Raw genomic sequence first — 27757 nt, 5'->3', positions numbered from 1 at the left:
TGGCCAGGACCCTGTCTCCAGCCCCCCAGCTCTGCACAGCTTACATGGCCCCAACGGATGGAGTGCAGTGGCACCCAGGGGCTGGTGCTTGGGACCCACGTGAGCTCCACAGCCACAGGGACACAACACACCTGGGGCTTTACTGCAGTGCCCAGAGCATCAGTCCTGCCCATGACCCCAGCCCTGACCTGGTCCTGAGGCTGGGGTCGGTAGAGTCCCCCATGCTGTGGAGGGCTGGGTTGGAGGGCCAGGGGCTGGTGGACTCATGCCTGGTGGGAGAACAACCCCCCATATTGCCTTGTCCTGCTCCTTCTGTGTCTTGGCCAAGTCCTCACCCAAGCTCCAGCACTTCCACGTCTGCTGCTGGATTCCCGGCAACAGAGCAGTGAAGGGAAAAGGTCTTGCAGCCCCAGGGACAGCTGGGGATCCCTGCAGGCACGGGGGGGGCTCCTGTGGCTTGTGCAGCGGGGGCAGCGGGTGGGCAGGGCAGTGGTGGGCAGCTGTGAGAGGGGCCCCGAGAGCCCACGACCCCCCGAGCCGCCCGCTCCTGCTGCCGCTCCTCCCTGCTAAGACTGGGATTATCCCACAGGTTGTATCCGTCATTAAATACCGACTAATAACGCTCTCAGGATATTAAATATGTAACAAACCCGCTTAGCGCTGGCCAGGACGGGAAGACGAAGGTCACTGCTGCTAATGAGCCTGGACGCACCCCTGGCAACAGCAGAATGTCCCGGGGCTGATGTGCCAGTGCCGAGGGGTCCCAACCCCCTGCAGTGCTCCCATGGCCAGAGCCCCAGCAGCACCTGGAGCTCTCAATAAGCATCAGCTGGAGCTCTGGTCCCGTCCATCCCACCGCGCCTGGTCTTGTGCCCTTGAGCAGCCCCAAGCGTGGAAGCCACAGGGCAGCTGAACACTGGTGCTGGCTGGGACCTGCCCTGGCCACGGCCCCGCAAGTGGCCCCATAACCTTGTCCCCACGGGACTCCTCCAGCCCTAATCAGTGCTGCAGATCCACTTGATTAGATAATGGGGCTGTAATCTAGGAAAGCGCCTGTGGATTGCTGTGGCACACCCTGACCCTGCACAGCACAGCTGGAGAGGGAGGGCCACAGCCAGCCGCCGCACACAGCTGGACACCGACTGAGCCACGGCCGGGCAGGCACAGCCACGCACCAGCAGCATTGGGCATGGACAAGGCTGGTGTGAAGGCAGCGGGACGGAGCCACAGTCGGAATGAAGCCACAGCTGGGACAGAGCCACAGCTAGGGCTGGTCACCACGGGGGGCCACACACACCTCACTGCCCTGGTGGTCAGGGGGTCAGCCCACACCCCCCTGCCCCTGCCTGAGCAGGACAGGGAGAGCCCATCACCGTGCCCAGGGATTGCACTGCCCCCGTCCCAGAGCTGTGGGGCTTGGGCCTCACAGAGGCTCTCCCCGAGGCTGGGTGGTTCCCAGCCTTTTCCCCCTCCGTGGATAATCAGTTTAATGCAGGAGCAGAGAACTAAAACTCTGCGATTAGCTGTTATAATCGCATGTAAATACGCCCAGACAAGCCGCTCAGGAGGGCGGTGTAGGGCTCCGGACAGAGTTACACGGGATTTAGGCTGTTTACCACTCGATTAATTTCATGACTCCAGCCCCAAGCCCACTGCTGTCCCAGCTGCCCAGCTCACTTCCCAGGAGTCAAGGTCACTCGGACGGGAGGCAGCTGATAGCCCAGAGTGTCTGCCAGCAGCGACGGGCCCAGCACAGCCCTGGGCTCTGGGACCCCTGTGCTGCAGCCCCGGGGGATGTGCTGGGGAGACTGGGCTGTCCCGTCCCCCCTGGCTGGAGCCCAGACCCCCAGGCAGGCACACACCCAGGTCTCCATCCCTTTTTATTCATAAGCGTAGTCAAAGCTTGAGAATGTCACAGCTGAACCCCTCCCACAACCACCGATGACCAACACCAGAGTCCATCCCCTCTTCAGAAGAAAAATAGAGCATCTTCCACCTCTGCCTCCTCCTCCTCCTTAGGTTTCTCCAGTCCAGAGCCCTGTTGCTGCCTGCCTGCAGGCTGGAGATGCCACGGGAGGGTCAGCTGCTGGCACAGTGGGACCACAGGCCCCATGGCTGTGGGGAGCACGGTGCTGTGGCTGCACACACCTCGCCTCTCACATCACACCACACAGCTGTGCTTGGCCCCACGGCTCCCCCAGGACCCTCGTGTGCCGGGCAGACACCGATCTGTGGCTGCACACACAGACAATTCAGGAGAAGGGGTTTCAGACCATCAAGTGCAACAGGCAAAGAGACCGTCCACACACGGGCTGCCCCTGCAGCTGCTGAGCAGTCTCTGGGGGGATGCACAGGACCCCACTGGCACGGGGCCGAGCGGCAGCGTGTCCATGTCTGTGCCGCTCCGGCTCGGGCGCGTCCCTGACGCAATAAGGCAACTGCTGGCTGGGGCTGCTGCCGGCGTGGCCGCCTGCCCAGCGCGGTGCTCAGCCCTGCCTGGTGCTCAGTCCTGCCCGGTGCTACTCTGCCAGCGTGATCACGTCGTAGTGGATGCCCGGCTGCAGTTGATGGATCTGCTCGGCCGCCGCCTCAGCGCTGAAGACGCCCTGGGCCTGGGCCATCGCTGCATCTGCCACTGCTGCAGGGAAAGAGGGGTCAGCATCACCTTGCAGGGTCCCCCCTCCTGCTCCCAGGGAAGGGACACACGGCCACCTCGCTCCTGTGGGGCTCATGCTCTGTGGACCAGGGAGCCCAGCTCTGGTTAACTCTGTTCTGGAACTGACAGGAACTGACAGGCTGGGATCAGCAAAGATCCGCCCTTGGACACCACGGTTGGCAGCAAAACAGCAATCCAGGCTCGCCTTCCCAGTCCTCCCGCCCAGGGCCACTGCACAGCTCCCTGCCAGCCCCAACCACTGCTGCTGGCAGGACTGGCACCCCAAGCCCTGGGAGGACTGGCCCCTTCAGCCCAGGGCCCTGCTCCTACCTGAGACAGCCGAGTGTGCCGCTGCTTCCAGCTGTGCCTGGGTGACGAGCTGCTGCTCAGGTGACACGGGCATGTACTGGATCTGCACAGGGGAGAACAGGGAAGGCTTGAGGGAAGGGGCTCTTCTGGAGCTGCTCTCACCACAGTCGCTGCATTGAGGTACTAGCCCATGAGCACCGTTTCACATCGCCCTCTCCAGGCAGGCTCAGGGATCACCTCACAGCAGCCCCTCCAGCTCCTGCCTGGCCCCTTACCTGCGACTCCGGGAGGAACTGGCTGCCCTGCTCATACTGGATGTGGGTGATCTGACCATCCTGTACCTGGGGACAAGCGGTGAGGCTGCATTAGGGCTGTGACTGTTCAGGCCCCCAACAAAGCTGTGACCTGAACTGAGTAAGCTGGAGGGGGCCCAAGGGGGCTCAGCCCCACACATGGCACCCTATGAGCCCCACCCACCGTGTGAAGGGAGTAGACAGCCTGAAGCTCACCTGGATGTGATGTCCCTCTGGGACAACAACATACTCCTGGGGAAGCAAGTGTGGGACGCCTTCCTGGGCAATAATGTATTGAACCTGCAAACACAGGAATTCAGACCCAGGAAAGATCACCACTGCCCACCTCCCACCACCACGGGGCTGGATCTGTCTGTCTCCTGTGCCTGTTTTCACCACCCCAGTGGCTCCAGCTCTCCCTCCTGACCCCTGCTGTCCCCACTGCCACCAGCTCTCCCAGCTCCCATTGGGTAGAGTCCCTCATCCGTGGGCTGTGTCCCCTCACCTGGTTGTCAGCGGTCACTAAGTGCTGTACTGTCTGCCCGTCTGCAGTCGTGATCTCCTGGATGTAGGCTGCCTCCTCCTGCAAGGTCAGTAAGTGCCCCATGTGGTCAGGGGGGCTGGGCCTGGCTGCAGTCCCCTGAGAGGGAGGTTGAGGCCGAGGGGTCCGACTCACCTGGCTGGTGACGCTCTGCTCCTGTGTGACAAGGATGTGCTCCTGCCCCAGGGCCTGCTGCAGCCTCTCAGGAGCCAGCACGGCCTGGCCGGCCTGCAGAGCTGCTGCAATGCAGAGAGAGCTGCTGGGGACACCAGTGGGGACACTGCCAGGGCTGCCCATGGCCCCACTCCCCAGAGGCTGCTCCTGGCCCTGACCCAACTCAGCCCTGCCTGGCCCACAGGCTGGGTGAATCCTGCACAGGGTTCTGGCTGCAGGACACCTGCAGGTCAGTCCTGGTCACAGGGACACGTCTTACTGTGCAGGGTGGCCAGGGTGTCCTCATCACTGTTCAGGATGATGGTCTGCTGGGCAGCAGCAGGCCCTGGCCTCTTCCCCTCAGAGCTGTGCAAACGCTGCGTGTGGAACTTGAGGTGCCCATTACGGTTGAACCTACGGGAGGAGCAGAGCAAGGTGGAGTTTGCCACAGGACCCTGTACTCTCTCAGAGACACAGGCCACAGGCACGGCCCATCCCAGTTCCTAGCATGTTCCCATCAGTGCCCAGGTACTGAACCTCCCCATGCAGAGCTTCCTTGGGGATGAAGCTGAGTCCACCTGCAGCAGGAATTGTTCCAAGGGCAGAGTCCCCTCTAACAGGGGCTGCTGCTGGGGAAGGGCTGGAGCAGTGAGCTCTGCCAAGATCCTGTCTCTCCTCTTGAACCTTGCAGAGCTCTGTGGGATCTCCCAAAGCAGGAACAGCCCTGCTCCATCACTCACCTCTGCCCACAGACGTGGCACGCGAAGGGCTTCTCGTTGGTGTGGGTCAGCATGTGCCTGCGCAGGTCCTTCTTGTTCTTGGAGGCAAAGCTGCAGTGGGGGCACTTGTGTGGCCGGAGACTGGCGTGCTGGACCATGTGGCTCTGGGACAGGAGGACAAGAGTCAGGATGGAAACACCGTTTTCCCAAACCCCTTGTTCCCAGGGCTGCTCTGTGCCAGGGAACCTACCTGGACCTCTGGCCAGAGCGTGGCAGTGAAGTTACAGTCGGGACACTTGAAGGTGCTGGGCCCAATATGGGCTCTCTTGTGACTCTCCATCTCTGCTCTCCCTGTGAACATGGCTGTGCAAATCTTGCATGAAAACTTTTTGGCTGTGGAAATCTTGCATGAGAGCTTCTTGGCTGTGGAAACTTTGCACGAGAGCTTCTTGGCCATGCCTTGGAGTACAGGCCACTTGACCTTTGGGGATGAGACTTCCTGCCCCTCGGAGGCTGGGGATAAAGACGAGTCCTTCTGGAGCTGCCTGGTGACACACTGCACCAGGGGCCACTTGACGTCGGCGGGCTGAGCCTCCTGGCCCTCCACAGGCGAGGGAACTGCAGCATCCCCGCTGAGGGGCTGCGGGAGAAACACCAGTCACACCTGCTCACACTGCTGCCCAGGACGGGGAGCAGGCTCAGCTCCTTACCTCCACAGTCTGGAACTGGCTCCCTGGGACACTGGATGACATGATGTAATGATTGTTATGGTCCTTCAGAGCCTCCTCCGTCATCACAGCCCCGCTCACCACGACTGCGTGGGAGGTCTCCACAGGGCTCTCCTCCTCACTGCTGGAGAGGACAGGGTCAGAGAGGCCCTGCCTCCTCCTCCTCCTCCTCACCACTTAAAGCCTCCTCACTGGAGAGCAGAAGTGCCTCCACCTCCCCACTCCTCCCTTACAGCTGACCTGTACAGCGTGCCAGGGGTCTGGATCTCCTCACTGATGGGTGCAATGATGCTGTACTCTGCTGTCCCACCAAAGGGGATGGTGATCTGCTGCAGCTCCGAGCCACCTAGGCTTGCCTCCCTGTAAGCCTCCTGCACCAGTGCCTGCCCAGGCTCTGCCATGTGCAGCATCACCAATTTCTGCTGCTGCTGCTCCTCTGAGTCCACCTTCACCTCCTCCTCCTGTGCCTGTGGCTCACAGGGGCCTGGTGTCTCTCCTGGGTCATCTGGCTTCACCACTGCCACCTGTGTGAGACAGCGGCTCAGCCAAGGGGAGCAAGGCTCTGCAAGACACCCCTGCAGAGGAACAGGGTTGGGAAGCCTCCCTTTGCCACCCCCCAGCAGGTCTGGCCTCCTCAGCCCTGCTCACCTGCAGTGAGCCTGTGGCCAGCTCTCGCTGGGCGCTCATGTTCAGCAGCAGATCCAGGGCTGCCTGTGTGGCCAGCTCTGCTGATCCAGCCACATCTGGGGGGTGGATGGAGAGAGTCAGGTAGGTGCTTGCCCACCTCCTCCCCATTCCAACCCCTTCCTGGGAGCTCACTGACCTTGTTCGTAGATGATGGTGGCCCCTTCCAGGGAACTCTGTGAGAGGACAGGGGGTTCTGCTCCTGTGACAGCCTGGACCGTGTGGCAGGTGAGGGGGCCAAGAGGTGCCTGCATGAGAGAGGGAGCTGACAGCACGGCAGGCAGCGAGCACCGGGAGGAGCCGGGGCCGGGCACGGCACTCACCTGTGGGCTGGCCTCCGGCTCAGCTGGTGCCTGCACCTGGCTGTGCTGCTGCTTGAGCTCCTCGATCTGTTGCAGGGTGAAGAAGGGGCGGCGGCGGCAGGGCGGCTCCTCGGGGTGCCGCTGTGCCCACTCCTCGAAGGAGTCGGCGTGGCGGCACTGCACGTGCAGGCGCAGGTTCTTCTTGTGCTTGGTGGTGAAGTGACAGAACTCGCAAGCGAATGGCTTCCCTCCTGCAGGGCCCAGGAGGGGGAGTCAGGCACAGGGTTCCCAAGGGATGGCAGGGAGAGCAGGCAGGCTCTGACCTTCTCCGGGAGAAGGGGCGGTGCAGGACACTGGGCTCCTCTCACCTGTGTGCTTGACCGCCATGTGTGAGACCAGGAAGTCCTCCCGGAAGGTGGAATACTTGCAGATGCTGCACTTGTAGGGCTTGTCATTCATGTGTGACAGCTGGTGGTTCAGAAGGACCTTCTTGTCCTCGCAGACATAGTCACAGAACTCACACTTGAACCTGGCAGGATAAAGCTGCCCGTCACAGGGGCTGAGGGGGAGTGGGACACGGGCTCTGCCAGGGCACGCCGTGGGCTATGCTGGGCTCCCACCTGCGGTTGGCGATGGCCTGGATGTGTGTCAGCAGGTGCATCTTGAAGGTGTAGCGCTTCTTAAAGGACTTCCCACACTGTGGCGGAACAAAGCAGAGCAGTGTTCACCTCCTGCCCAGCCCCACCCACTGCCAGACCCTCCCCAGGCTGCGTCTCCCTCACCTTGTCACACATGTGAGGCTTCTCTGTGCTGTGTGTCTTCATGTGCTGCGTAAGCCTCTTCTGCATGGGGTAGACACGGTTGCAGACGGGGCACGGGAAGGAGTTCAGCTTTGGTGGCTGGATGGAGAGCATGAAGATGAGCTCACCTAGACAGGCTCACCAGTTTCCTTACCCTCTCCCCCACTGCAGGACCTGGGCTTCCTCAAGAGATCCACAAACAATGCCCTCAACAAGGCACCGAGAATTTGTGGAAGACCCAGATGTGCCTCTTCCCATATAACAGTGATGAGAAACAAGCCAACAGGGTACTCAAACTCACCGGATCAGCTCTCTTCTTCCTAAAAAAAGAAAGAAGAAAAGCCCCGTGTGTGAGCCACACCCCAAGTCTGAGCCGCCTTTTATCCAGACACCAAAACTCTCCTATTTGGAAAGGGCCAGAGGTCAGGGGAAGGGGCAGCCACGGTTGCCCTCTCAGGGCAGGAGGAACAGTGTCAGTGCCATTCAGTCCCCAGGACTGTGCTTCCCTCACCTGTCCCGGTTGTGCACCGTGGAGTGCCGGATGACATCCTTCTTGTACACGCTGGTGTAATTGCACTCCTCACACTTGTAGGGCTTGCTGCCCACATGGTTGAACATGTGCTCCTGTGGGAAGCAGAGCAGGGCCGTGAGACCTGGGGCTGCCAGGCACCCTTGTGGATTTGGAGCAGGGCAGACGGAGCTCACCTTGAGGGAGGACCAGCGCCGGGAGCGGTAGCTGCACTGCAGACACTTGAAGAGCTGTGGGTCGTTGGCCTCGTGCGAGTTGACGTGGAAGCGCAGATCGTCGTGTGTGAGGAACCGTGAGCCGCAGATCCGGCACAGGTACGGCCGCATCAGGGGCTTGGGGGACTTGTAGTAGTACCTGCAGAAACAGGAGCGGGACTCAGAGCTGCGGTGGCCAACGGGCTGGACCAGCCCTGGGCAGAGGCCAGAGGGCCCAGCACACCCCCCTCACCTGCGCCCCATGTACTTGCGGTATTTCTTGCCCAGGAAGCGGCGGGAGGGCCGCCCGCGCCGCCGAGGGACAGCGTCTGCTTCCTCAGCACCCGCGTTGGAGGAAGGGTCCTTGTTCTCAGAGTCGGACTGGCTGATGCTTGGCTCCGCCGGGCTCTCACCGGTCCCATTCTCCAGGCCAGAGGAACTGGATGCCTCCGACTTCTGCAGCTCACGGCTCGGTGTGCCTTGGGACGTCACCAGGGGCTCCACCTCCCCTCCTGCTCCACAGAGCACAGCACGGCTCCGTCACACCCCCGCTGTTGGCTCCGGGAGCTTGTGCACCCCTCCCTGCTCCAGCACTGCTGTTGCCTCCTCCCTCACCTTCTGGCACATCCTGAGGTATGTTCTCCAGGCGAGGGAGCTTGCGGGGTCTCCCCGGGCGTCGGCGCGGCCTCTCCTCGCTGGACGTGGGGACAGTGCGGCCATACTTGGGCTGTCGCCCCCGCGGCTCATCCTCAGCTGGGTTGTAGTCACTGTCCTCTGCAGGCAAGTGCTCCAAAATGTCAGACCGAGAAGAGACTAAGCTACTTAAGATGTGGGGAGAGCAAGTCCTACCTTCAGGGTCATCAATAGCACCAGCATCCATGATATCATCATCTTCTTCTTCTGGGGCCTCCTCCTCCTCCGTCTTTGGAGCAACTCCCCCTTTTCGTGGTCGCCCTTTTTTCAAAGCCAGAGCTGAACCCACTGTCACAGAGAACAGGGAGAAAGCTCTTTTACCAGACTGTGTGCCAAAACAGACCCTTATGCTCCAACTCCTCCCTTGTTTCTTCCCCAGAGAGCGGAGCCTGTCTGCAGCGAGGTAAATTTCCCTCAGCCCTTGGCACTCACCTGGCTGGAAGTGACGTTCTTTCATGTGGTTAATCAGCGTTTTCTTGGAGACGCTCTTGTACTGACACATCTTGCACTTGAACTGCTGCACCACCACCACCTCCATCATCTCCTCCAGGGTCTCCATGTCTGGCTGGTTCAGCTCCTCCCCACCGTCCGTCTCTTGATCCTGCTCTGGCTTTATGGGCACCTCCACCACTTCCAACCTTTTGGATGGGCCTGAAGGGCCGGGCTGCTCAAGGCACGTGGAGGTAGGTCCATCAGCAACAGCTTCTATCACCAAACTATTGGCCAGAGCAGATGTAGCCACCTGGGACACCATGGGAGCACCTGAAACACCAAAAAACCGCTCAGCCCAGGGGCAGACCCTCACTTGCATCCAGGGCTGCACCCGCACCGAGGGCACAGGGCTGAACACGAGCTCAGGGATGGCTCCTGACAGGACTGTGGAACAGGTACTGTGGCGGATCCAGCTGGGATCCCCCCTCCAGGCCCCACTCCAGTAGCACAGGCTCACAGACAGAGCCACCCACATGGACAGCCCAGGTTGCTCCCTCACCATCATCAGGGCCTTGCAGAATGAGGTACTGGGTGGTCTCTGCCCCTCCATCCTCCGCACTGGTCACGGCGATGCAGCCTGGCAGGGAGAGCAGAGAGGTGACTGCCAGACCCCAGGGCCACACAAGCAGGAAGGTGTGAGAAGGGTCTGGCTCCCTGAATGGAGCCTGTCTGGGCTGAAGGAGCAGCTGTCCAGCAGCATGAGCTCCTTGTCAAACCCTCCAGCTACCGCTTCTACTGCAGAGAAAACCCTGCTGACCTCTTAGACTCGATGATCTTAAGATGTTTTTTCCAACCCTAATGATTCCATGTCCATATTTCCCCCCACCTCCCGAGTTCTGGCACAGCAGCAGCCCCCTTCCAGCCCCCCAGGGCTATCTCCAGGTGGGAGCACACACTCACTCTGGATGATGTCCGGCCCGATCGTGGACTCAATGATTTTGTCAATGGCAGAGCCCAGGTCTGAGGAAGTGGATGCAGTGGAGTCTGACACGACTGTGGCTCCATCAGTGACCACACTGGAGTGGACCAGGACTTGTGGGGACTCTGACACCATGATGGACTGGCTCACAGTGGAGACACTGGAGACCAAGGTGGATTGGGCGATGGAGGATGAGTCTGGCAGGTAAACCCGGGGAACGACATCTGTGCTGGAGCTACTCTCCGAGACCTCTTCCTGGCAGAAGAAAAATAGTCCAGCTCAGCTGAGACACCTTTGCCAGACCAAGCCCCTAGGGCAGCCAACATATGCAAATGACCCGGTGTATCACTGCAGAACTGCCAGGAAAGGCACTAGAGCAAATCCTTTGGTACCGACAAGGACCTGGACTTCCAAGGCTGTCCTTGCTACCAAGGGGAGTCCTGCTGCTCAGACTGGCAAGTACACACGAGATCAGAGGTGTAACAGAGCCTGCCGAGGCCGCAGAGCTCAGTCTGCCAGAAACGCCCAGAGAAACCCCCAGGAACCAGAACCACGGCCGCCTCCCCGGCGCCTACCAAGGAGACCCCGCTGCTGTCAGAGCTCTGTCCCACGGCGGAGTCATCGGCGCGGGAGAGGCACCCGGGCCCCGCGGCGGCGTCGGTGCTGTCCGCCGACACGGCGTCCGAGCTCCCGACGCCCAGCCCGCTCTCGGTGGGCTCCTCCTGCGCCTCCTGCGGGGCCGCGTCGCTGCTGCTCTCCACCGCATTCTCCTCCATGCCCGCCCTGCAGGGGCCCCCTACGCTCGACCTGCGGGAGGACCGCCGCCGTCAGGGCCGCCGCCCGCTCTCCGCCGGCTCCAGCCCCCGCGGGGGTCCCGGATGGGCGGGCGCGGGGCCCCGGAGCGGCCGCCGGCCCATCCCGGGGGGTCCCGGCGCCGCCCGGTGCCCCGGTCCCGTCATGCCCCGCGGCCCCGCCGGGCCCTCGGCCGCCATCTTTGCCGCGGGGTCCCCCCCGCCGCCTCCGCGCGCGCGCACACGGCGGGGCGGCCTCGGTGCCGCCGGGGCGGGGGAGCTGCCGCCGCGCCGCGGAGAGGGGGCCCCGCCACCGCCGCCCGCCCACCGGCCCGCGCCCTCACCCGGCCCGCCGCGGCCCCGCCGCGCCCCCGCCGGAGCCGGCACCACGGCGGCCGCCATGGCCCCCCGCCCTCGCGCCGCGCAGCGATACGGCCGCGCGGACCCCCTGGGCCGGGACTACTTACCGCCGCCCGGCCCCCGCTCCGCCCGCGGCGCTCGCCGCCGCCTGGGCGCGCTCCTGGTCCCGGCCGCCGCCGCCGTCGCCTCCCGGCGGCGAACGGCGCCGCCCGCGGGAGCAGGGAGGCTCCGGCGTCCCGCCGGGGACTACTTTCTCCGCGGAGGGCTCTCGGCGGCGCTGCGTCTGTGCGTCATGGCGTCAGGAAGCGGCGCCCGGGCCCTGAGCGTCGGCGTCGCGCCGGGTTGCGCTGGTCACGTGACGGGGAGGCGGAAGTGGCGGGGCCGGGACCGGGGCTCGGTCCGCCCGCTCCGCTCCCGCCCGGCCCGGGCCCCCGGCAGGGGCTCTGCGGTACCGGCCGGCCCCGCCACAGCCTGCACCCTGGGCGGGCCGTGCAGCCCTGCCGCTCCGGTTCCTGTCCTGTAGCCCGCGGTGGGCTCTTGAGACCGGCGCGCCTCACGGGCGGGCGCCGCCCGTCCCCGGGGCGACCCTGGCCCGGGGCCTCGCCGTGTTCAGCCTCGGCGGCCCTCCGCTGGGCTCTCGCTCACCTCATTCCTCTCCCCGCGGCGGTTTGCCCCTGCCTAGGTGGCAAAGGACGCCCCGTTGCTCTGCCCTGTCTGCCCGTATTGGGGGGGCACATGCGAGGGGGCTGCTCTGGGCTGCCCAGGGGCACCTCCTGATGCCGCAGCATTCCCGCAGGGATGCGCTCAGAGCTGAGCGCGGTGCTGTGCCAGATCCTCCAGCTGAGCTCAGCTTGCATGGCCTGGGCTCAGCCTCTGGACAAAGCCCTGCTCCGTGCTGATGTTTTTACGGAACCCTGGTGTTTAATGTTTCTCATGTTGCAGTGCTCTACTAAGAACGGCTCTATCCCGATTTTTGTTCTGGAAGAAAGGCAACTGTGTTGTGCCTGAGCTCTGCTGGGCCGAGCCTGGCTGCTGGGCCGAGCCTGGCTGCTGGGCCGAGGCTGGCTGCTGAGCTGAGCTTGGCTGCTGGGTCCCCACGGAAAGGACACAGGCTGTCCAGAGCTGCCTGGACGGAGTCAGCCTGCAGCGCAGGTCGGGGTGGGCAGTGCCACCTTGTCGCTGGCCAGGACGGCCGGTGCTGAGGTGGTGCCAGCTGCAGGAGGACAGACGGTGTCTCATCTGGCGCAGTCTGTGAGCGCACACATCGCCTGCCAGAAATCCGAGCCGGGGGGTGTGGGGCTGGATCAGCCCTCTAGATCGGCACTGGATCAGCACTGGGTCAGCGCTCTGCAGCGTTTGGCTGTGGTGCTCTACTCCCGGCTGGCACAGGCAGTGCCCCTGGGTCCAACCCCCCAAGCCCGGGGCTCCTCTGTGGGCGTTCTGCGGGTCCCTCGTGTTCTGCCCCGGAGGCACCGTGTGTCCGGCAGAGGAGCTGCTCCGCCAGCTGCCACGCAAGCACCTCCCGGCTCTTTTTCAAGCTAATTAAATGCATCCTTGAAAGGTTTATGCCCTCATCCATCACCGCAGACAGCAGCGGTGAGCGCTGTCCCCGGGCTGGCCGTGTGAGTGCTCCTGCTGCTGCAGCGCTGCTCCCGCTGCCTTGGGGCCGAGTCCCCCCGTGCTGCTGCCGTCACCAACACGCCAGAAGCCCGAGAAACAGCTGAGGGGTTGGGTTTTTTTTTTCTCCGTTACTGCTCTTTAAAGCAGCTCTGTGGGGGAAGTGGAGCTGGGGAGGACTCACACTGGCAGAGCTCGGCAGTGCCTGTGACCAGCCATGGCCTGGCTCCATCTGGGCTGGGGGAGTCCCTTTTGCTCCCTGTCAGAGGAAGCTCTCTCTGTCTGTCGGGGAGGGGGAGTGATGTTGGAGGAACCCCTGGCAAAAGCTGCCTCCCAGGTAGAGGGAACGGGATGGATTTGTGTCAGACCAGCTGATTTCCCTCTTTCTGCCTTCAGTCAGCTGCTGTGTGAGACAAGTGAAGGATTTTCCCAATGGGTTGTGGCTCCAGGGCAAAGCAGTCTGAGCTCCGGGGGCCTCAGGGGATCATACAGGCCCCCACAGTGCTGGCTTGGCCCATGAAAAGCTGCATCGAGCTTCCCTGTTGCCCTTCAGAGGTGCCCCATGTCCTCTGTCTCGGAGCATTGTCCCAGCAGAGCTTTGCTGCGATGGGTAACCTGCTATTTTTAAAAACGCCGTGTGCCCCTGAGCTGGGTGAGCGGGGGATTTCCAGGGCAGGCAGAGCACAGCTTGGCTTTGGAGGCACGGCTTCTCACTGATAATGCTCTGCTGTTGCAGCTCCGAGCCTGAAACCACTTCAGAGCCAAAGAAAACACAAAAGAGATCTCAGCAAGAGGCTTAAGAGAATCCAAAAACACGCGTTGGATGTGCATCCAAATACCTTAGTGGGGGGAGCAGCAGGTTAAAGGGCCTTTTGGGAATGGGCTGAGGAGACAACACAGTGCTTGTGCTTGGAGGACAAAGTGCTCGGGCTCGGGTGGGGTATGATATAAAGCTGGTTTTAGTGGGCTGGGAGATGGGCTGCACCAACAGGCAGTCCCAGGCCCTGGGGAGGTGTCACAGCTCCGTTCTCTCCAGCCTGGATGTGGCACTGAGAAGGAGATACAGCCAGGCAAGCTGCCACTCAGGCAGGGTGAGAGCATGCCAATGGGTGACCCTGGTTGGGGTCCCGTTCTCACCCTGCTCCAGGCTGCCCCTCCCCAACACAGTTTGCTGACCCACCACAGCTCTTCCGTGAGCTCATGGCCTCGGTCACCACCCCAGAATAGGAGTTTGTGCTGAGCACGGTGCCCAGGGCAGAGCCTCAGCCTCTCCCCCCACCCCTGCAACCCGAACCCCCGACTTCCACCGCCAGTGATTTTGTCATCCGTGCTTGTTTGTTCCTCCTTGTTTCCTTTTTTTCTTTTCCAAGAAAACATTGCTGCGATGTTTATGTAGCTGCAGGGCACGAATCCACATCAAGGCTTGTATTTATATCCCACCTGGGAAGGGCGGTTGCATCAGCACATTTTGTAAAACGTTGAGCAAAGCAGCCCTTGCTGCAGGAAATGGTTTTTCTTCACACCAGATTGCCTCACCGCTCTGTGCCTTCCCAGCAATGCTGGATCATGGAGAAGGCTCCTGGGGTGCTCCTGGGGGATCTCTCCATGCTGGGGTTGCAGTGAGCTGGGATAGCTTCCCACCAGGCACCTCTCTGGCCCCTCTGCCCTGCACCAGGGCTTACTGGGCCACTGGTACTTACACAAGGAGCAGCATCCCTCCAGTGTTGTCTGTTCCTGTTGGGATCTCCACTTCCCAGAGCCCTGGAGTGGGTGGGAGTGCCATAGGATAACGCCTGTGTTCTGTGGCCACCAAGGCTGTGGCTGAAGCCGTGTCCTCAGCCATAATGCCACCCTTGGGCTCGAGCAGGGCACTCCTGGGAGAGGCAGGAGCCACTCCCAGTGGCTCCTGAGAGGCTGGAGGAGCCCATGGAAGCCCATGGTGAGGCCACTTACATCCTCACACAGTCCTCTTGGCACGAGGCAGCTTGCTGGCCCTGGCTCTGCCTGCCAACCTAGAAGGTGCTGCTGGTGGCTGTGCCCTGGGCACAGAGTGACTCTCCCTGTGTGTCCTGTCTGTCCCACAGCCTCCTGCACCCCTGCCCACTGCCAGAGTGATGCCTGTGCCAAGCCATGCGCTTCCTCTCCCGTGTGTCTTGTCTTGCTCCTGTGTTGGAGCCATGGCTGCCATTCCCTCAAGGCTTTGGGACCATCAGCAGCCTTTCCAGGATGCGTTTGGAGCTGCTGGATGCAAACAGCTGGCTCCCCCGTGCCTGCCAGAACTGCTGCTCCTGCTGCTGGATGTTTTTTTCCCCTTCTGGAGGGAACCTGTGGCTTCCTTCCCAGACCCTGAGACCTCGGAGCCACGGTCCAAGGCCACTGGCTTCCACCCTCTCCCGTGCTGCTGATTCATCACTGCTGGTTAGTTAAAAAATGGTAATCAGCAAATTACTGAAATATAAGTAAAATAAACAAGGTGGGCAGAGAACTGTGTGTGTTGCAGGGCCCCAGAGGCCTCGGGTATGTGCTGTGCCGGGCTCTTCCCGTTCCCTGTGCTCACCCCCTGTGCCGGGCTTTGCCCAGATAAGCTCCCCTGAGTGGGGGGTCAGTACCCAGCACTGCCTTGGGGCTCCCAGACTCTGCCAGCCCTGCAGTCCTACCCATGACTGGTCCTGGGGGGCTGCTCTGCTCAGTCCCCCTCCCTCCTGCCCCATGAGAGGAGGTCACTTAACCCCAGGGCTGAGCAGGCTCTGGGGTCTGGGGTCACTGCCCACTCTGAGCAGCTCCCAGCCAGGTGCTCTCCAGCCCTTCTTCCACCCTGGCAGCACAGCAGCTCTCTCCATCCCGGTGCTCCTGCAACCCAGGGGCTGCCTTCCTCCCCTTCCACAATGCCTGGTTTTGAAAGGTTGTGTGGCCATGGCAGCTCCCTGAGGGCAGCCAGGCCATGTGTGCCATTCCCGGGCTGCCTGGGCTTTGTCCATATGCCTGTGTTGACAACTGAGCTGCTCTGAGTTAATTTGGCAGCAAGCTCTAGAACAGTTGTCAAATGTTTTACTGAAACTCGAGCGTGTTGCATCCACCGCCCTTCCTTCTGCTTCGCGCAGTTTACAATTAAATACCACCAGTTTTGCCCATATTCCACCTTCCACAAACCCCCGCTCCTTATTCCCGAGCCTCTCCGTCGCTGGCAGCCGCGGGTTCCTGTCGCCGCGTTGTCCCCTCGCGCGCGGGCACGGGCAGGCAGGTTCCCCGTCATTGTCACAATTGCTGCTCTTCCTGTTTTAGCAGGCAGCTGCCGTGCCTGTGTCACCCTTGTCAGGCACAGAAGCGCTGCCCACCCGTGCTGTGCTGTGCCACTGATGGCCCGGCGCAGCAGCTGTGCCCTCCGGAGCTGGCGGCCACCCAGCCCCGTCCTGCCCCACTCATCTCCCAGCTCCTGCCTCACCCCCGTGAGGTGCCTCCACAGGGCTGATCCTGCAGGTCACCCCAAAGGGGATGCTGAGAGGGTGACAGTCGTGGGGTTACCCACGAGCCCCCCCTTCCCAAAGGCACCGTGAGTGACCTGGACCCTGTGCCCCTCTCACCTGCCTGAACGCCCTGTGCTCCTGCTCCCGGCAGGTGGGAAAGTTTGGTAGAGCAAAGGTTGGTCAAAGCTGGAGGCAGAAGCTGAGGTGGGAGGAGGGTCAAGGGATGGGACAGAGTTAGCAGCATTTGGCTGTGTCACTGTGCTGGCCACTGGCCCTGGTGCCCGGTAAATGGAGCTCTGGGTGGGACCCCAACAGATCTGGGGAGGGGTTCCCAGGGTGTGCAGCGGCTGGGGAGGGCACGGAAGGCAATGTCCTAGCCCAGCGCAGGGAGGTGACTGTGCCACCCACCTGTGTGCCCGGAGCAGGTGTGGCAGCCAGGGGATCTGTCATGTGTGTTTTGCTGCTGGGAGGGGTGGTGACACGGCAGTGCTGGTTTCAGTGCCTGCAGGGAGGGGTGAGCCACCCGGTGACACCGGCCACGTCATCCTCACCCAGACGGGAGGCTGTGGGAGCAGCAGCACGGGGGCTGGGGGGCAGCAGGGCTGAGGGGGCAGAACACCACCTCCTGCCCCGGGCAAACAGGGATGAAAGGCTTGCAAGAAACTGGTGCTGAGGGGTGGGGACTTCCCCAGGTGAGGCAAGGGACAGGCAGGGACAGGCAAGGAGCTGAGCAGGTGCATCCACAGAGCTTGGGGTAGGCAGGGAAGGGGTGCCAGGCTGGGCACTGGTGGTGCTGGAGCGCTGCAGGGCCGTGGCACGTGGGGTGGTTTGCCAGGAAGGGTCCTGGGCCCAGCTGGAGGCTGCAGTCCCAGCCCACGCGGGGCCCGGCGCCGGGGCAGCACATACGGGAAGTGTGTGCAGGAATGTTGTTTCTGTCTGGAGCCCTTGAGCAGGAGTGATGGGGCTCCAAGCCTCTGACGCAGAGCTGCTCCCTGTGCCCTGCCCTGCTCCTGTGCCAAGCATCCCCATGCCTGGGTCACCATGCACACCACAGGCCAGGTCAGCCAGTGCTGGGGTGTCGGCTCCGCTCCTTGGCCACGGAATGCTGCAGAGCCCATGGCACAGGAGCAGGGATGGGCTCAGGGCAGGGGGGCTGGCAGCTGCTTGGCTTGGCTGGTAACACACACTGGTGCCCTGCCTGCTGTCTGGGGAGTCTGGCTGTGGCACTGGCTCTCCCTGTGGCATCTGCCAAGTCCAAGTGCTCCCTTCCCTCTGCACAGGTTGTGTTCCCTCTGTGACCAGCGCTTGATCTTCCTGACCCGGTGCTGTCTCACCCGCACAAGATGCTGACTCTCTCCCACTCCACTTCCCCTTACCACTGCGCTCCTGCCCGGCCCCTCACACTGGTAGAGTGCCCAATGCCATCCACACACCTGGGCCTGTCCTCCCCTCCTGTGCCCCCCTGAGCCCTGCCCAGGGTGCCCAGCTCCTCAGTTCTCCAACACCTTTGTCACCCTGGTGCACCCTGTGGCTGCGGCTGTTCAACCTCTTCCCTGGCCAGCTGGTGCCATGTTCCCTCCCTGGCTGACCCTGCTCCTGCTCGCCTGCACAAGAGGAATAAAGCTGGGGAGGGTCCATGCTCTGGCTCCATACAATATCCCCAATTGTCACTGCTGGCCCAACCAGCACTTCCCAGTAGGAGACCTGAAGCCACACAGAGATGTCACTGTGTCCTGTCAGCCCCTGCCCCGGGCAGGGATACAGGCAGGCAGCCAGCCCCCTCTGGGGTCCCAGACCAGTTTTCCCACAGAGGGTCTTCATGAGGGTGGCCATGAGTAAGGGCGTGGGAAGGGGCTGCGGTGGCTGTTCCTTCCCCTTTTGGGAGAAGTGGTGGTGACAGGCAGCCTCGTGGCTCGGGCAGTGTCTGGGAGGGAGGATGTCTGTGTGGTTTTTTCCATCTCACTTGTCTTTTTGGAGGTCCTGGGAGTAAACAGGGCCACAGGCAGCCCAGGCTGGGCACAGCTCCTGGGGTCCCTGCCAGCCACAGCCCTCCCTGCCTGTGGCACCGCCCCTGGTCACCTCTGCCCTCCTCTCCCTCCATCTGCAGCATCCCTCCACATGTGCCCGTGCCAAGGGACCTGTGCCTTGCCCCAGCTCCCAAGTCGAGCTGGCCCAGGCAGCCTCTCATGGGGTTCATGCCAGCAGTGCCAAGCCCATCCCGCAGAGTTCCCTGTCTGGTATGGAGGGTGCCAGCACTGCCAGACACGGGGGTTTCCCTGCTGCCCTTGCCCTGCTCCCTGCCGAGCCTCCAGAGAGTCACCAGAAAATCCCCCGGGATGATGCCAGGAGGAAGCTGGTGAGCGGGACCGTGAGTCAGTGGGAGCGGCCAGGCCGAGGGCAGAGCTGTGGTCAGCAACCCCCCACCGGGGCTCCCACTGCCCCAGGGCTGGCCAGGATGGGGTGCACGGTGTGTGGGGCACTGGTTCTTGGCTCCTCCTGCCATTACTTGCTCCAAGCCCCCACTCTCCTCCCAGCCCCTTTCCTGCCAGTGCTGCTCTGTGCTGCTGGGCCGTGGCTCTGCCCGTGGGATGCCCCAGGCAGCACAGCACCATGGTGTGTTGTGGGGGTGCCATGGCAGTGTGCCCACGCTGTAGGAGCTGTGGCTCCTGCATGTGGTGGAAATGAGGGATGGGAATAGCATGAGAAAGGCCCAGGGATCTGCCACAGCGACAGAGAGGACAGAGCCGGATCTGACCCTCTGGCTGCATCTGGGAGCTGGCATCAAATGTCACCTTTCCTGAGCTGCCCCGGGGGTTCTTTAGCACCCAGCTCCATCAACAGCTCTGTGCTGCGGGCTGAGATCCTGGCAGCCCGGAGAGTGGAGGATGTGGAGCAGTGCCTGCTCCCCACACACCTCAGGATCCATCAGCTGCAGCAGGTTATTGGAGCACTGTGACAGAGCCCCCTCCTTGCCTCGGCTGCTGGCTGGGCAGGGAGCACAGGGAACCGCTGCCTCCTGCCTGGCAAAGAGCTGGGCCATGCACAGGGGCAAGGGGGGCAGGCTGGAGGGGGCAGTGGGGTCCCTGGGCTGTGTCCCACTGTGAGGGATGCTTGGCTGGTTGTGTTTCTCACACCCGACACAGGATGGTGGCTGCCTGTGGAGCAACATCCTGCGCCAGGGAACAGGGGCTGCTCTTGCAGGACTGTGGTGGGGAGTGAGGCAACCCCCTGATTTCTCACTGTTGCTTCCTCTCGTCAGGGCTCACACTACTGGGAGCTCCCTGTGCCGTGGCCCTGAGCTACATCTGCCAGCACCGGGCACCTGGCAGGTGATACTGTCCCAGGGATGATCCCTCCCTTGGGCGTTGGGGTTCCTCTGCAAGGGCACAGGGAGTGTGGCCCCCTCCTCTCACCATCCCCAGCTGTGCTGGGTGCCAGAATAACCTGCTTGTCCTCTGGCTGGGCCAGGAACTGCTGGTTCGGCTCAGCCAGAGCTGGGGTGATAGGGGGGAGTGGGTGGCTGCTGGGATACAGTCTGGGGTTGTTGGGAGCCAGGAGAACAGGCACCAACAGGAATGGGGGGAACAAGAAGATGCTCCTGACAAAGCCAGTCGAGGAGCCCGTGGGGTCCTGTGAGCCTGGGTTAGCGAGAGCTGGGGCAGGGGATCCAGCCTGGGACCTGTGTCTCAGGCAGCATTGCTGGGCTTCAGCAGCCCTCCCTCCCCCCCGCTGACGCTGCGCCTTGCTCTCTGCCATCTGTTTTCCCCTTGCTCCTCATCCCTGTTTGCTTTCCCCTTCACCGCTCCTGTTCCCACAAGCGTCGGCACTTTGGGAGAAGCAGGAAAACACCATCCCATGGCAAGGTCTGTGCTGTGCGGGGTGGGAATCTGAGTCAGCAGCACCCTGCGGAGCAGCACAGGGAGCATAGGGCACCCCCATGTCCCATGGCACCAAGTGGAGTGTCCCCATGCCCAGAGCTGCTCCCAGGCAGGCACTGGCCCTGGTCCCCTGAGGCTCTGCCAGCTGGCTGATGACATGTGGACTTAGAGGTACCATGGGGTGAGGAGCCACTGGGATGTCCAGTGCTGGAAACACTCTGACCCACTGGGGTGATACAGCTGTGGTGGGGACATGGGGATGGATGCAGTGTCCTGGTAGGGGTCCAAGCTTCCAGCTCTTGGGTAGGTGGGTTGCAGGCACTGAGGCTCAGGCAGGGGTTCTGCTGTTGGTTCTGCCCCCATGCCCACCCAGGCCCCCACGGGTCTGCCTCTGGCACCATCAGCCCTTGGCCAGCCAAGCTCAGTGTCAGCCAGTGTGATGACACAGCTGCAGGGTCCTGAGCACCCAGCCAGCCCCCAGTGACCCCCTGCTGTCCCCACAGCCACCACAGTCTTGGGGCCAGCAGGGCAGTGCCCTGTGCAGGGCAGCCCCAGGGTGGCTGTGCTGTGCTGTGCCATGGCCCAGTGCATCTGCCCAGCCACCCTCCCACGGTCCTGTCCTTGCGTGGCTGCAGGATGCAGTGTGTTTAGTAAACAAGGTGATGAAACAGTTAAGGCAGCGATCGGAGGAGCCTGAGTCTGTGTTTCGTCACCGTGGGAAGGGAGTGAATCGGCGCTGAGGGGTCTGAGGGTGACTCATTGCCCTCCTGGCCCATAAATAGGAGCGGGGAGCCCGGCAGCACCTAGAGCAGACAGCGGGGACCAGCACAGCCAGAGCCCTCCTGCCACCAACACACCATGGCACTCCTCCTCCTGGCCCCGCTTGCCGTGGGGCTGCTGGCTGTCTCCTGCTGTGCAGCCCCTCTCCAGGGCAAGCCACAGGCAGTTGTCACCTTCCCGGGGGATCTGGTCAGCACCCTGCCGGATCTGCAGCTGGCAGAGGTGAGGGGAGCGTGGCCCCGTGGTCCCCTCCGAGCACCCAGGATCTCAAGGGGCTCCCGGGGTGGCAGCGAGGGGATGCAGGCAGAGCCTGAGAGCTGTCTCTCTCCTTGAGCCCTGGGAGGTGCCCAGGCTGGGATGGGTGCCTGAGGGTGCCGGAGCTCACTCACCCTTGGGCCACCTTTGCTCCGCAGCGCTACCTGCTGCAGTTTGGCTACACCACGGAGGCGGAGGCAAAGACCGGCAGCAGGCACGTGTCCCTGGGCAAGGCACTGCGCAAGATGCAGAAGCAGCTGGGCCTGGAGGAGACGGGGGAGCTGGATGCTGCCACGCTGGAGGCCATGCGAGCTCCCCGCTGTGGTGTCCCCGACGTGGGACCCTTCCACACCTTTGAGGGGGACCTCAAGTGGGACCACATGGACCTGACGTACCGGTGAGTCTGCCCTGGAGATGAACCCTTCTGCCCGCAGGGCGATGGTCCCAGGGGGATGGAGACAGCCTGAGGAACCAGGTGGGCAGCAGCCTCTGTTCAACCCTTGTCTGGGCTTGGTGCTGCTGGCACAGCTGGGTGTTGGCGCTGCCAGGGCCATGCTGGTATGGCAGCAGCATCTGCTCCCTGATGCCTGGGAGAGCATCTGAGCCCCACACCGAGGGTGGTGGTGGCTGCTTTGCCCAGTCATGCCAATGCTGCTGTCTCCTCCTGGGATGGGGGCACATCCCTGTGCAGAGCAGGGTCATTCCTGCATGAGGAGGGGACCTGGCAGCACTGATCCACTGCATCCCTGGCAGGGTGATTAACTACTCCCCTGACCTGGACCGTGCCGTGATCGATGATGCCTTCAGGCGGGCGTTCCAAGTGTGGAGCGATGTGACCCCCCTCACCTTCACCCAGATATACAGTGGCGAGGCAGACATCATGATCATGTTTGGCACCCGAGGTGATGTTCTGTGGGCAGGCAGGGAGCGAGAAGGGGGCTGGTGATATATCCTTCCTGTGGGATCCTTGTCCCACATCTCTTTGCAGAGGGTTCCTCTGCCCCAACATGTGCCAGCAGGGCTTGGCGGTCTGTGTGCACACCGGGGGCATGAGGGCTCCTCTGGCAAGGCCAGCTCTGAGGGTGCTTTTCCTGCAGAGCACGGGGATGGATACCCCTTCGATGGCAAGGACGGGCTCCTGGCCCATGCTTTTCCCCCGGGCCGGGGCATCCAGGGTGATGCCCACTTTGATGATGACGAATTCTGGACGCTGGGAAATGGCTTAGGTAAGGGCAGGGTGTGGCGGGTCGGGGTGTCTGATGGCACCAGCCCCAGGCCTGGCATTGAGCTGCCCCTCTCTGAGCAGTGGTGAAGACCCGTCATGGGAATGCCAATGGTGCCGAATGCCACTTCCCCTTCATCTTCGAGGGCCAGTCCTACTCCCAGTGCACCACGGAGGGGCGCAAGGATGGGCTGCCCTGGTGTGCCACCACTGCCAACTATGACCGGGACAAGAAATACGGCTTCTGCCCCAGCGAGCGTGAGTAGCAGTTTGGCCACAGCCCCTGCCCAGCCCCGCAGTGCCCGGGGTCCTCCTCACTCCCCCTTGCCCCACAGTCCTCTACACCAACGACGGCAACAGTGATGGGGCCCCCTGTGTCTTCCCCTTCATCTTTGATGGCACCTCCTACGATACCTGCACCACGGACGGGCGCTCCGACGGCTACCGCTGGTGTGCCACCACCGCCAACTTCGACCAGGACAAGAAATACGGCTTCTGCCCCAACCGAGGTGCCAGCGGGGTGGGACAGGGGGGCATGCAGGGTGGGCACGTGAAGGATCTCAGGGCTGTCAGTGTGGCTGGGGCCAGCCCCACTGACATTGCACTGCAGACACGGCGGTGATCGGTGGCAACTCCCAGGGGGACCCGTGTGTCTTCCCCTTCACCTTCCTGGGGCAGTCCTACAGCGCCTGCACCAGCCAGGGCCGGCAGGATGGCAAGCTCTGGTGTGCCACCACCAGCAACTACGACACCGACAAGAAGTGGGGCTTCTGCCCTGACAGAGGTACTGTCCCCTATGCCTGTGTTCCTCTTTGTGCTCCCCAGATCCACGCTGTGCCACCGCACTCACTGTGGGGCCCGTGGTCTCTGGATGGCACATCCTGTCCCATTGTGCCCCACTGGGTGCTGAGGCCGATGCTTTCCCCCAGGTTACAGCATCTTCCTGGTGGCTGCCCATGAGTTCGGGCACTCACTGGGGCTGGACCACTCCAGTGTGCGCGAGGCCCTGATGTACCCCATGTACAGTTACATCCAGGACTTCCACCTGCACCCCGATGATGTCCAGGGCATCCAGTACCTCTATGGTGAGCAGCTGCACCACAGCTGGGCACATCGTGGGTCCCACAGCATGAGGCTGGCCCCACCCTTACAGCCTGCCCTGTATTTGCCCAGGTCGTGGCTCTGGCCCTAAGCCCACTGCACCTGCCCCCACTGAGGAGCCCCAGCCCCTGCCCACGCAGGAGCCCCAGCCAGTGCCCACAGAGGAGCCCCAGCCCCTGCCCACGGAGGCTGGCAGCACCTCCACCACCGAGGAGGAGGAGGAGGAGACGCCGGAGCCCACAGCTGTGCCCATTCCTGTGGATCCCAGCCGGGATGCCTGCATGGAGAGGAACTTTGACGCTATCACCGAGATCAACGGGGAACTGTATTTCTTCAAGGATGGGTGAGCAGCAGCACCTGGCACCTCCTTCCCTGGGCAGTGCTGGGGTGATGAAGGGAGGTGGGGGAGCAGGGGGCTGTGCTGGGGGTGTGAGGGGACAATGGGCTGTGCCAGACTGGGGTGATCAGGATGGCTAACCTTCCCTAATAGGAAATACTGGACCCACTCACCCTTCTGGAAATCGGGCGTCCAGGGCGCCTTCTCTGTTGCTGACACCTGGCCTGGCCTCCCGGCCACCATCGATGCTGTTTTCCAGGACTTGCTCACCAAGAGAGTCTTCTTTTTTGCTGGTGAGCTCTGCCCCCGCCACTCTTGGCCCCAGTGCCACTGGCAGCTGGGGTGCCCCCAGGGTCAGCTGACACCTCCACTTATCTCCCACCACAGGTCGGCAGTTCTGGGTGTTTTCTGGGAAGACTGTGCTGGGCCCCCGGGGGATCGAGAAGCTGGGTATAGGGAAGGAAGCCAACCGCATCTCGGGGGCCCTGCAGCGGGGCCGTGGCAAAGTGCTGCTCTTCAGTGGGGAGAACTACTGGAGGTGAGCAGGACCAGAGAGCAGCAGTGCCTGCCCATGCCCCTGGCAAGGGGCTGGGAGGGGGGTTCTGAGCAGCCCTGAGCACAGCTCTGCTCTCCCACAGGCTGGATGTGAAGGTCCAGAGGGTGGATAAGGGCTACCCCCGTGCCATCGATGACGTTTTCACTGGTGTCCCCCTTGACTCACACAACGTGTTCCTCTACCAAGGTGAGTGGAACCTGGTGAGTGGGTGCCATGTGGATACCCCCAGGCTACCCCAAGCCTTCTGTGGGCAGGGATTGCATTGCCCTGGTCCTGGACTCAGGGTGCTTGGGTGTGTGGGGAATGGCCTTGGGGTAGGGCACACCATCAGCTCCAGAGGGCCCTTGCAGTGGGGCTGGCAGGAAACCCAGCAAGGTGCAGGGTGCCAGGTGCCTCTGCTGCTCGGGCAGCCACTGGGATGGGTCCCCGCATGGCCAGCCCCCCTCTGACCCTCCATTCCCTCTGCCCCCTCCTTGCCCAGACAAGTACCACTTTTGCCGGGGTGACTTCTACTGGAGGATGACACCGCGCTACCAAGTGGACCGGGTGGGCTACGTCAAGTATGACATCCTGCAGTGTCCCCAGCACTGAGGGCCCGACCAGCCACTGGCTCAGCCGGCGCTGCTCCCTGCTCACCACTCCCAACCCGCGGGCTCCCATTTCACAGGCTGACCCCCCAGGGGCCTCCTGGCTGTGGCCAGCCGCAGCCAAGGAAGGGGCTTCACCATGTCCCTGGTAGGAAAGGACAGGGGGTCCTGGGGTCACCTCTTGGGAGCTGCCCAGTTCAGGGAGCCCCAGATGGGGAGCAGGACTCTTGCCACAGCTGGCATCGTGTCACCCCTGCCAGTGCTGGCTCCACAGCACAGAGGCGTTTGCCTGGTGCAAACCGCACACGGATTTGAGACAAATTTGTCTTTTTCCTGAGCCAGTGATGCCAGATTGGGCTGAGCCCCACTGGGAACTGGCGCCTGGGTTCACACTGGGGCGGGACATGGGGGTCTGACCACTCCTGCCCGCTGCCCACTCCACCAACCACCTGCTCTGCCAACCACCCGCCCATTTGTAATAAAGACAATTCTTTGGACACAGCCTCAAGTGTTCTATCAGCGGCTGCAGCCACGGTGCAGAGAACCCCTTCCTGCCGGGGGCATCGCCCTCCCCTGGGCTGGGGTGTGCCAGCACCTGTGGGGAAGGGGGCACTGGGTGGGGGGCTGCCACCAAGTCCCCCTGTGCTAAGGACTGTGGATCCCTCAGGGACACTGGATCTCACCGGGGAGGATATCCGCCGGTCCCAGCATCACCTGCCATCAGCCCTATGCCAGGCGCGGCCCCCTCTCAGGCCCCCCAGGCTGTGGCTCCGCGCATCCCGCCCCCCGCTGCCCTCCCCTGCGCTCCGGCGATGAGGAGCGGGCGGTTGCCACCGACTGGGACACGGCGCATGGCCGGGACACGGCGTGTGACCGGACTACCCACTGTAGCCAGGACCCCACTGCGGGCTGACCCCGTAGAAGCCCCCCGGCCCCGGCTTGTGTCTGCGCGGCCGCAGAGCCTGGCGGCGGGGCCAGGGCCGGGGCTGTGCCCGGGGGTGCCCGGGTCCGCGGCAGGGTGGGGCGGCCACAGCCCCAGGGCCGTAATTAGTCGTAATTAGTGGCCGAGTCTCCGGGCAGGGCGGGGGCAGAGCGCGGTCTCGTCCCTTCCCGCCCCGTTGGGGCACGGTCCCAAGCACCCCCAGTTCGGCAGCGGCTGCGGCTCCGACCGGGCGCGGCGGAGCGGAGCGGTCCCGTCCCGTCGAGTCGGGCCGGCCGGGCAGGACCGAGCCGAACCGAGCCGAACGAAACGGGGCTGGGCCGACCCGCTCGGACTGGAGCCAGCCCTGCGGCCGCGGGGGCGGCGCGGCGGGCGGTGCCGCGGGCACTAGGACCCCGGTCAGCGCCCGGCGGGGCCGCGCTCGGCGGCCGCCTCGGCCGGAGACACTTGTGGCGGCGGCGGGGCCATGAGCGGGCGCTTCACCGTCACCGGCGGCGGGGGTGAGCGCCGGGGGCAAGGGGGGCTCGGGGGGGCTCCGGGGGCAGGGCAAGGGCCGCGGGGAGGGTCCGTGGGGAGGGTCTGCGAGGCAGGGCAGGGTCCGTGGGGAGGGTCCGCGGGGAAGGTCAGCGGGGAGGGTCCGTGGGAAGGGCCGGGCCGTCGGGGCACCACGGGGGGGTGCGGAGTGACGGTCGGTCTGTCAGGCCCCTCGGAGGTGGTGCGGACCCCCCGGAACAGGGATGGCGTGGAGCTCTGGGACACGGGAGATGGGGGGTGCAGAGTGGGGAGTCGGTTTTGGCTGCCCGGGCAGGACCCCTCATCCCGACATATTTCCCGGGATCACCCCTGTTCCCCCAGGGAGCTCTCCTGCTCTGTCCCTGTCCCAGGGGCTGTCGGAGCGAGGAGGCCCTGCTCCTGTGGGACTGGCAGCGGGATGAAGCGGGGTTATGGCTGGGGGTCGGCTGTGGGTAAAAGGCCACAATGCTCCCTGGGGAGCCACGGTGGAGGGTGGCTGTGGCCAGGCCAGGGTGAGGGTGTGGGGAAGGCAGGCTGTGGTCAGTCCATGGTGGCCGCCAGGCTGCCGTGGACGCAGGCACTGGAGCTGGCAGCCATCGCCTCGCGGTGCTCAGGGGACGTGGCGGTGGGGCTGTGCTGTCACCAGAGCCGTATCGATCCCAGAAAACCGGCCGACGGCAGCACCGTGCTGCTGGAGCTGTGACCTTGCACCCTCGGCGAAGGGCGCGGGTGGGAGGCGCGAGCAGCCGGATGGGCGCCATGGCCCCCGGGCTGGGCTGTGCCCCCGGTGGTGGGCTCCGGCCCGCGGGGCCCCTGTCTGGGATCCTGCCATGGTGGGCAATGTAGGGCTGGACCCACTGGCAAGGAGGTGCAGGGCCACTTGTCACCCCGTGGCATCTGGGGCAGCTGGGCCTGGCCCGTGGGCTGTGTTGAGTCAGAGCAGACAATGAGGAGCTGGGGCTGTGGCTGAGTTCTGTGGCCCTCCAGGAAATTGGCTTGGCAGCCAGTCTGCTGGTGTGGGGCTGCAAGGAGCTGGGGTGGGCACGGTAAGCAGCCACAGTGGGAGCGAGGGACACATCCTCCTGTCTGAGCTGTGACCTTGTGCCCTCCCAGAGGACAGCCAGTGGCTGGCCCTGCTAGGGGTGCCCAGGACCCACCCTACGTCGTGGGGTGGTCATGGCCATGGCAGGGTGGGTGCTGAGGGGTTGGGCAGTGTGCAGGGAGTCTCCAGGCTGCCTTAGGTCATGCCCCGTGTTGCTCCACTGCGCCGGGACCTTGGATACGACCTCCTGGGGGATGGGTGGGAGGGGATATATGGGGCTGGCAGCTGCGGGGCTGACAGGG

General features: G+C 63.4%; 3 protein-coding genes across 10 annotated transcripts in view; 2 read left to right on the top strand and 1 right to left on the bottom strand.

Moving 5' to 3' along the window:
- Positions 1 to 1863: 1863 nt before the first annotated feature.
- ZNF335 (zinc finger protein 335) lies at positions 1864 to 11314 on the bottom strand. Of its 8 annotated transcripts, none has more exons than XM_039386231.1 (27): positions 11271 to 11314; positions 10588 to 10819; positions 9994 to 10267; positions 9593 to 9670; positions 9034 to 9363; positions 8758 to 8889; positions 8524 to 8682; positions 8162 to 8420; positions 7891 to 8068; positions 7697 to 7809; positions 7487 to 7505; positions 7168 to 7284; positions 7006 to 7082; positions 6754 to 6914; positions 6407 to 6636; positions 6223 to 6331; positions 6048 to 6142; positions 5640 to 5923; positions 5382 to 5520; positions 4922 to 5311; positions 4693 to 4835; positions 4233 to 4366; positions 3764 to 4038; positions 3475 to 3558; positions 3241 to 3306; positions 2987 to 3068; positions 1864 to 2638 (listed from the first exon to the last, which is right to left on the bottom strand). In XM_039386231.1, the coding sequence occupies exons 2-27, from the start codon at positions 10786 to 10788 to the stop codon at positions 2520 to 2522; spliced, it is 4248 nt and encodes a 1415-aa protein (XP_039242165.1). In that variant the 5' UTR covers positions 10789 to 10819; positions 11271 to 11314; the 3' UTR covers positions 1864 to 2519. The 8 variants fall into 8 exon arrangements, with proteins under 8 accessions (XP_039242165.1, XP_039242164.1, XP_039242166.1 ...); XM_039386230.1 differs by lacking the exon at positions 11271 to 11314 and adding an exon at positions 11148 to 11182; XM_039386232.1 differs by lacking the exon at positions 11271 to 11314 and having other exon boundaries at positions 3764 to 3841; positions 3935 to 4035; positions 5382 to 5523; positions 10588 to 10938.
- A 9536-nt stretch (positions 11315 to 20850) lies between these two features.
- Positions 20851 to 25457, top strand: MMP9 (matrix metallopeptidase 9). The gene is made up of 13 exons (XM_027745937.2): positions 20851 to 21124; positions 21316 to 21554; positions 21911 to 22059; positions 22255 to 22383; positions 22464 to 22637; positions 22715 to 22888; positions 22990 to 23163; positions 23309 to 23464; positions 23553 to 23823; positions 23971 to 24110; positions 24205 to 24355; positions 24456 to 24559; positions 24855 to 25457. The coding sequence occupies exons 1-13, from the start codon at positions 20981 to 20983 to the stop codon at positions 24962 to 24964; spliced, it is 2115 nt and encodes a 704-aa protein (XP_027601738.2). The 5' UTR covers positions 20851 to 20980; the 3' UTR covers positions 24965 to 25457.
- An 841-nt stretch (positions 25458 to 26298) lies between these two features.
- The window catches only part of SLC12A5 (solute carrier family 12 member 5), a 31889-nt gene continuing 30430 nt past the window's right edge, over positions 26299 to 27757 (top strand). Inside the window, exon 1 of the mRNA XM_027745886.2 lies at positions 26299 to 26400. Within this exon, the coding sequence (XP_027601687.1) occupies positions 26367 to 26400 (34 nt within the window). The 5' untranslated portion in view covers positions 26299 to 26366. The remainder of the gene's footprint in view (positions 26401 to 27757) is intronic.

This window comes from Pipra filicauda, unplaced genomic scaffold (genome assembly GCF_003945595.2).
Source record: "Pipra filicauda isolate LSUMZ 115617 unplaced genomic scaffold, ASM394559v2 scaffold474_size475410_pilon, whole genome shotgun sequence".
In the NCBI taxonomy this organism is placed as follows: Eukaryota; Metazoa; Chordata; class Aves; order Passeriformes; family Pipridae; genus Pipra; species Pipra filicauda.
The sequence above is the reverse complement of the archived record's forward strand: the minus strand, read 5'-3'. Positions and strand labels throughout refer to the sequence as shown.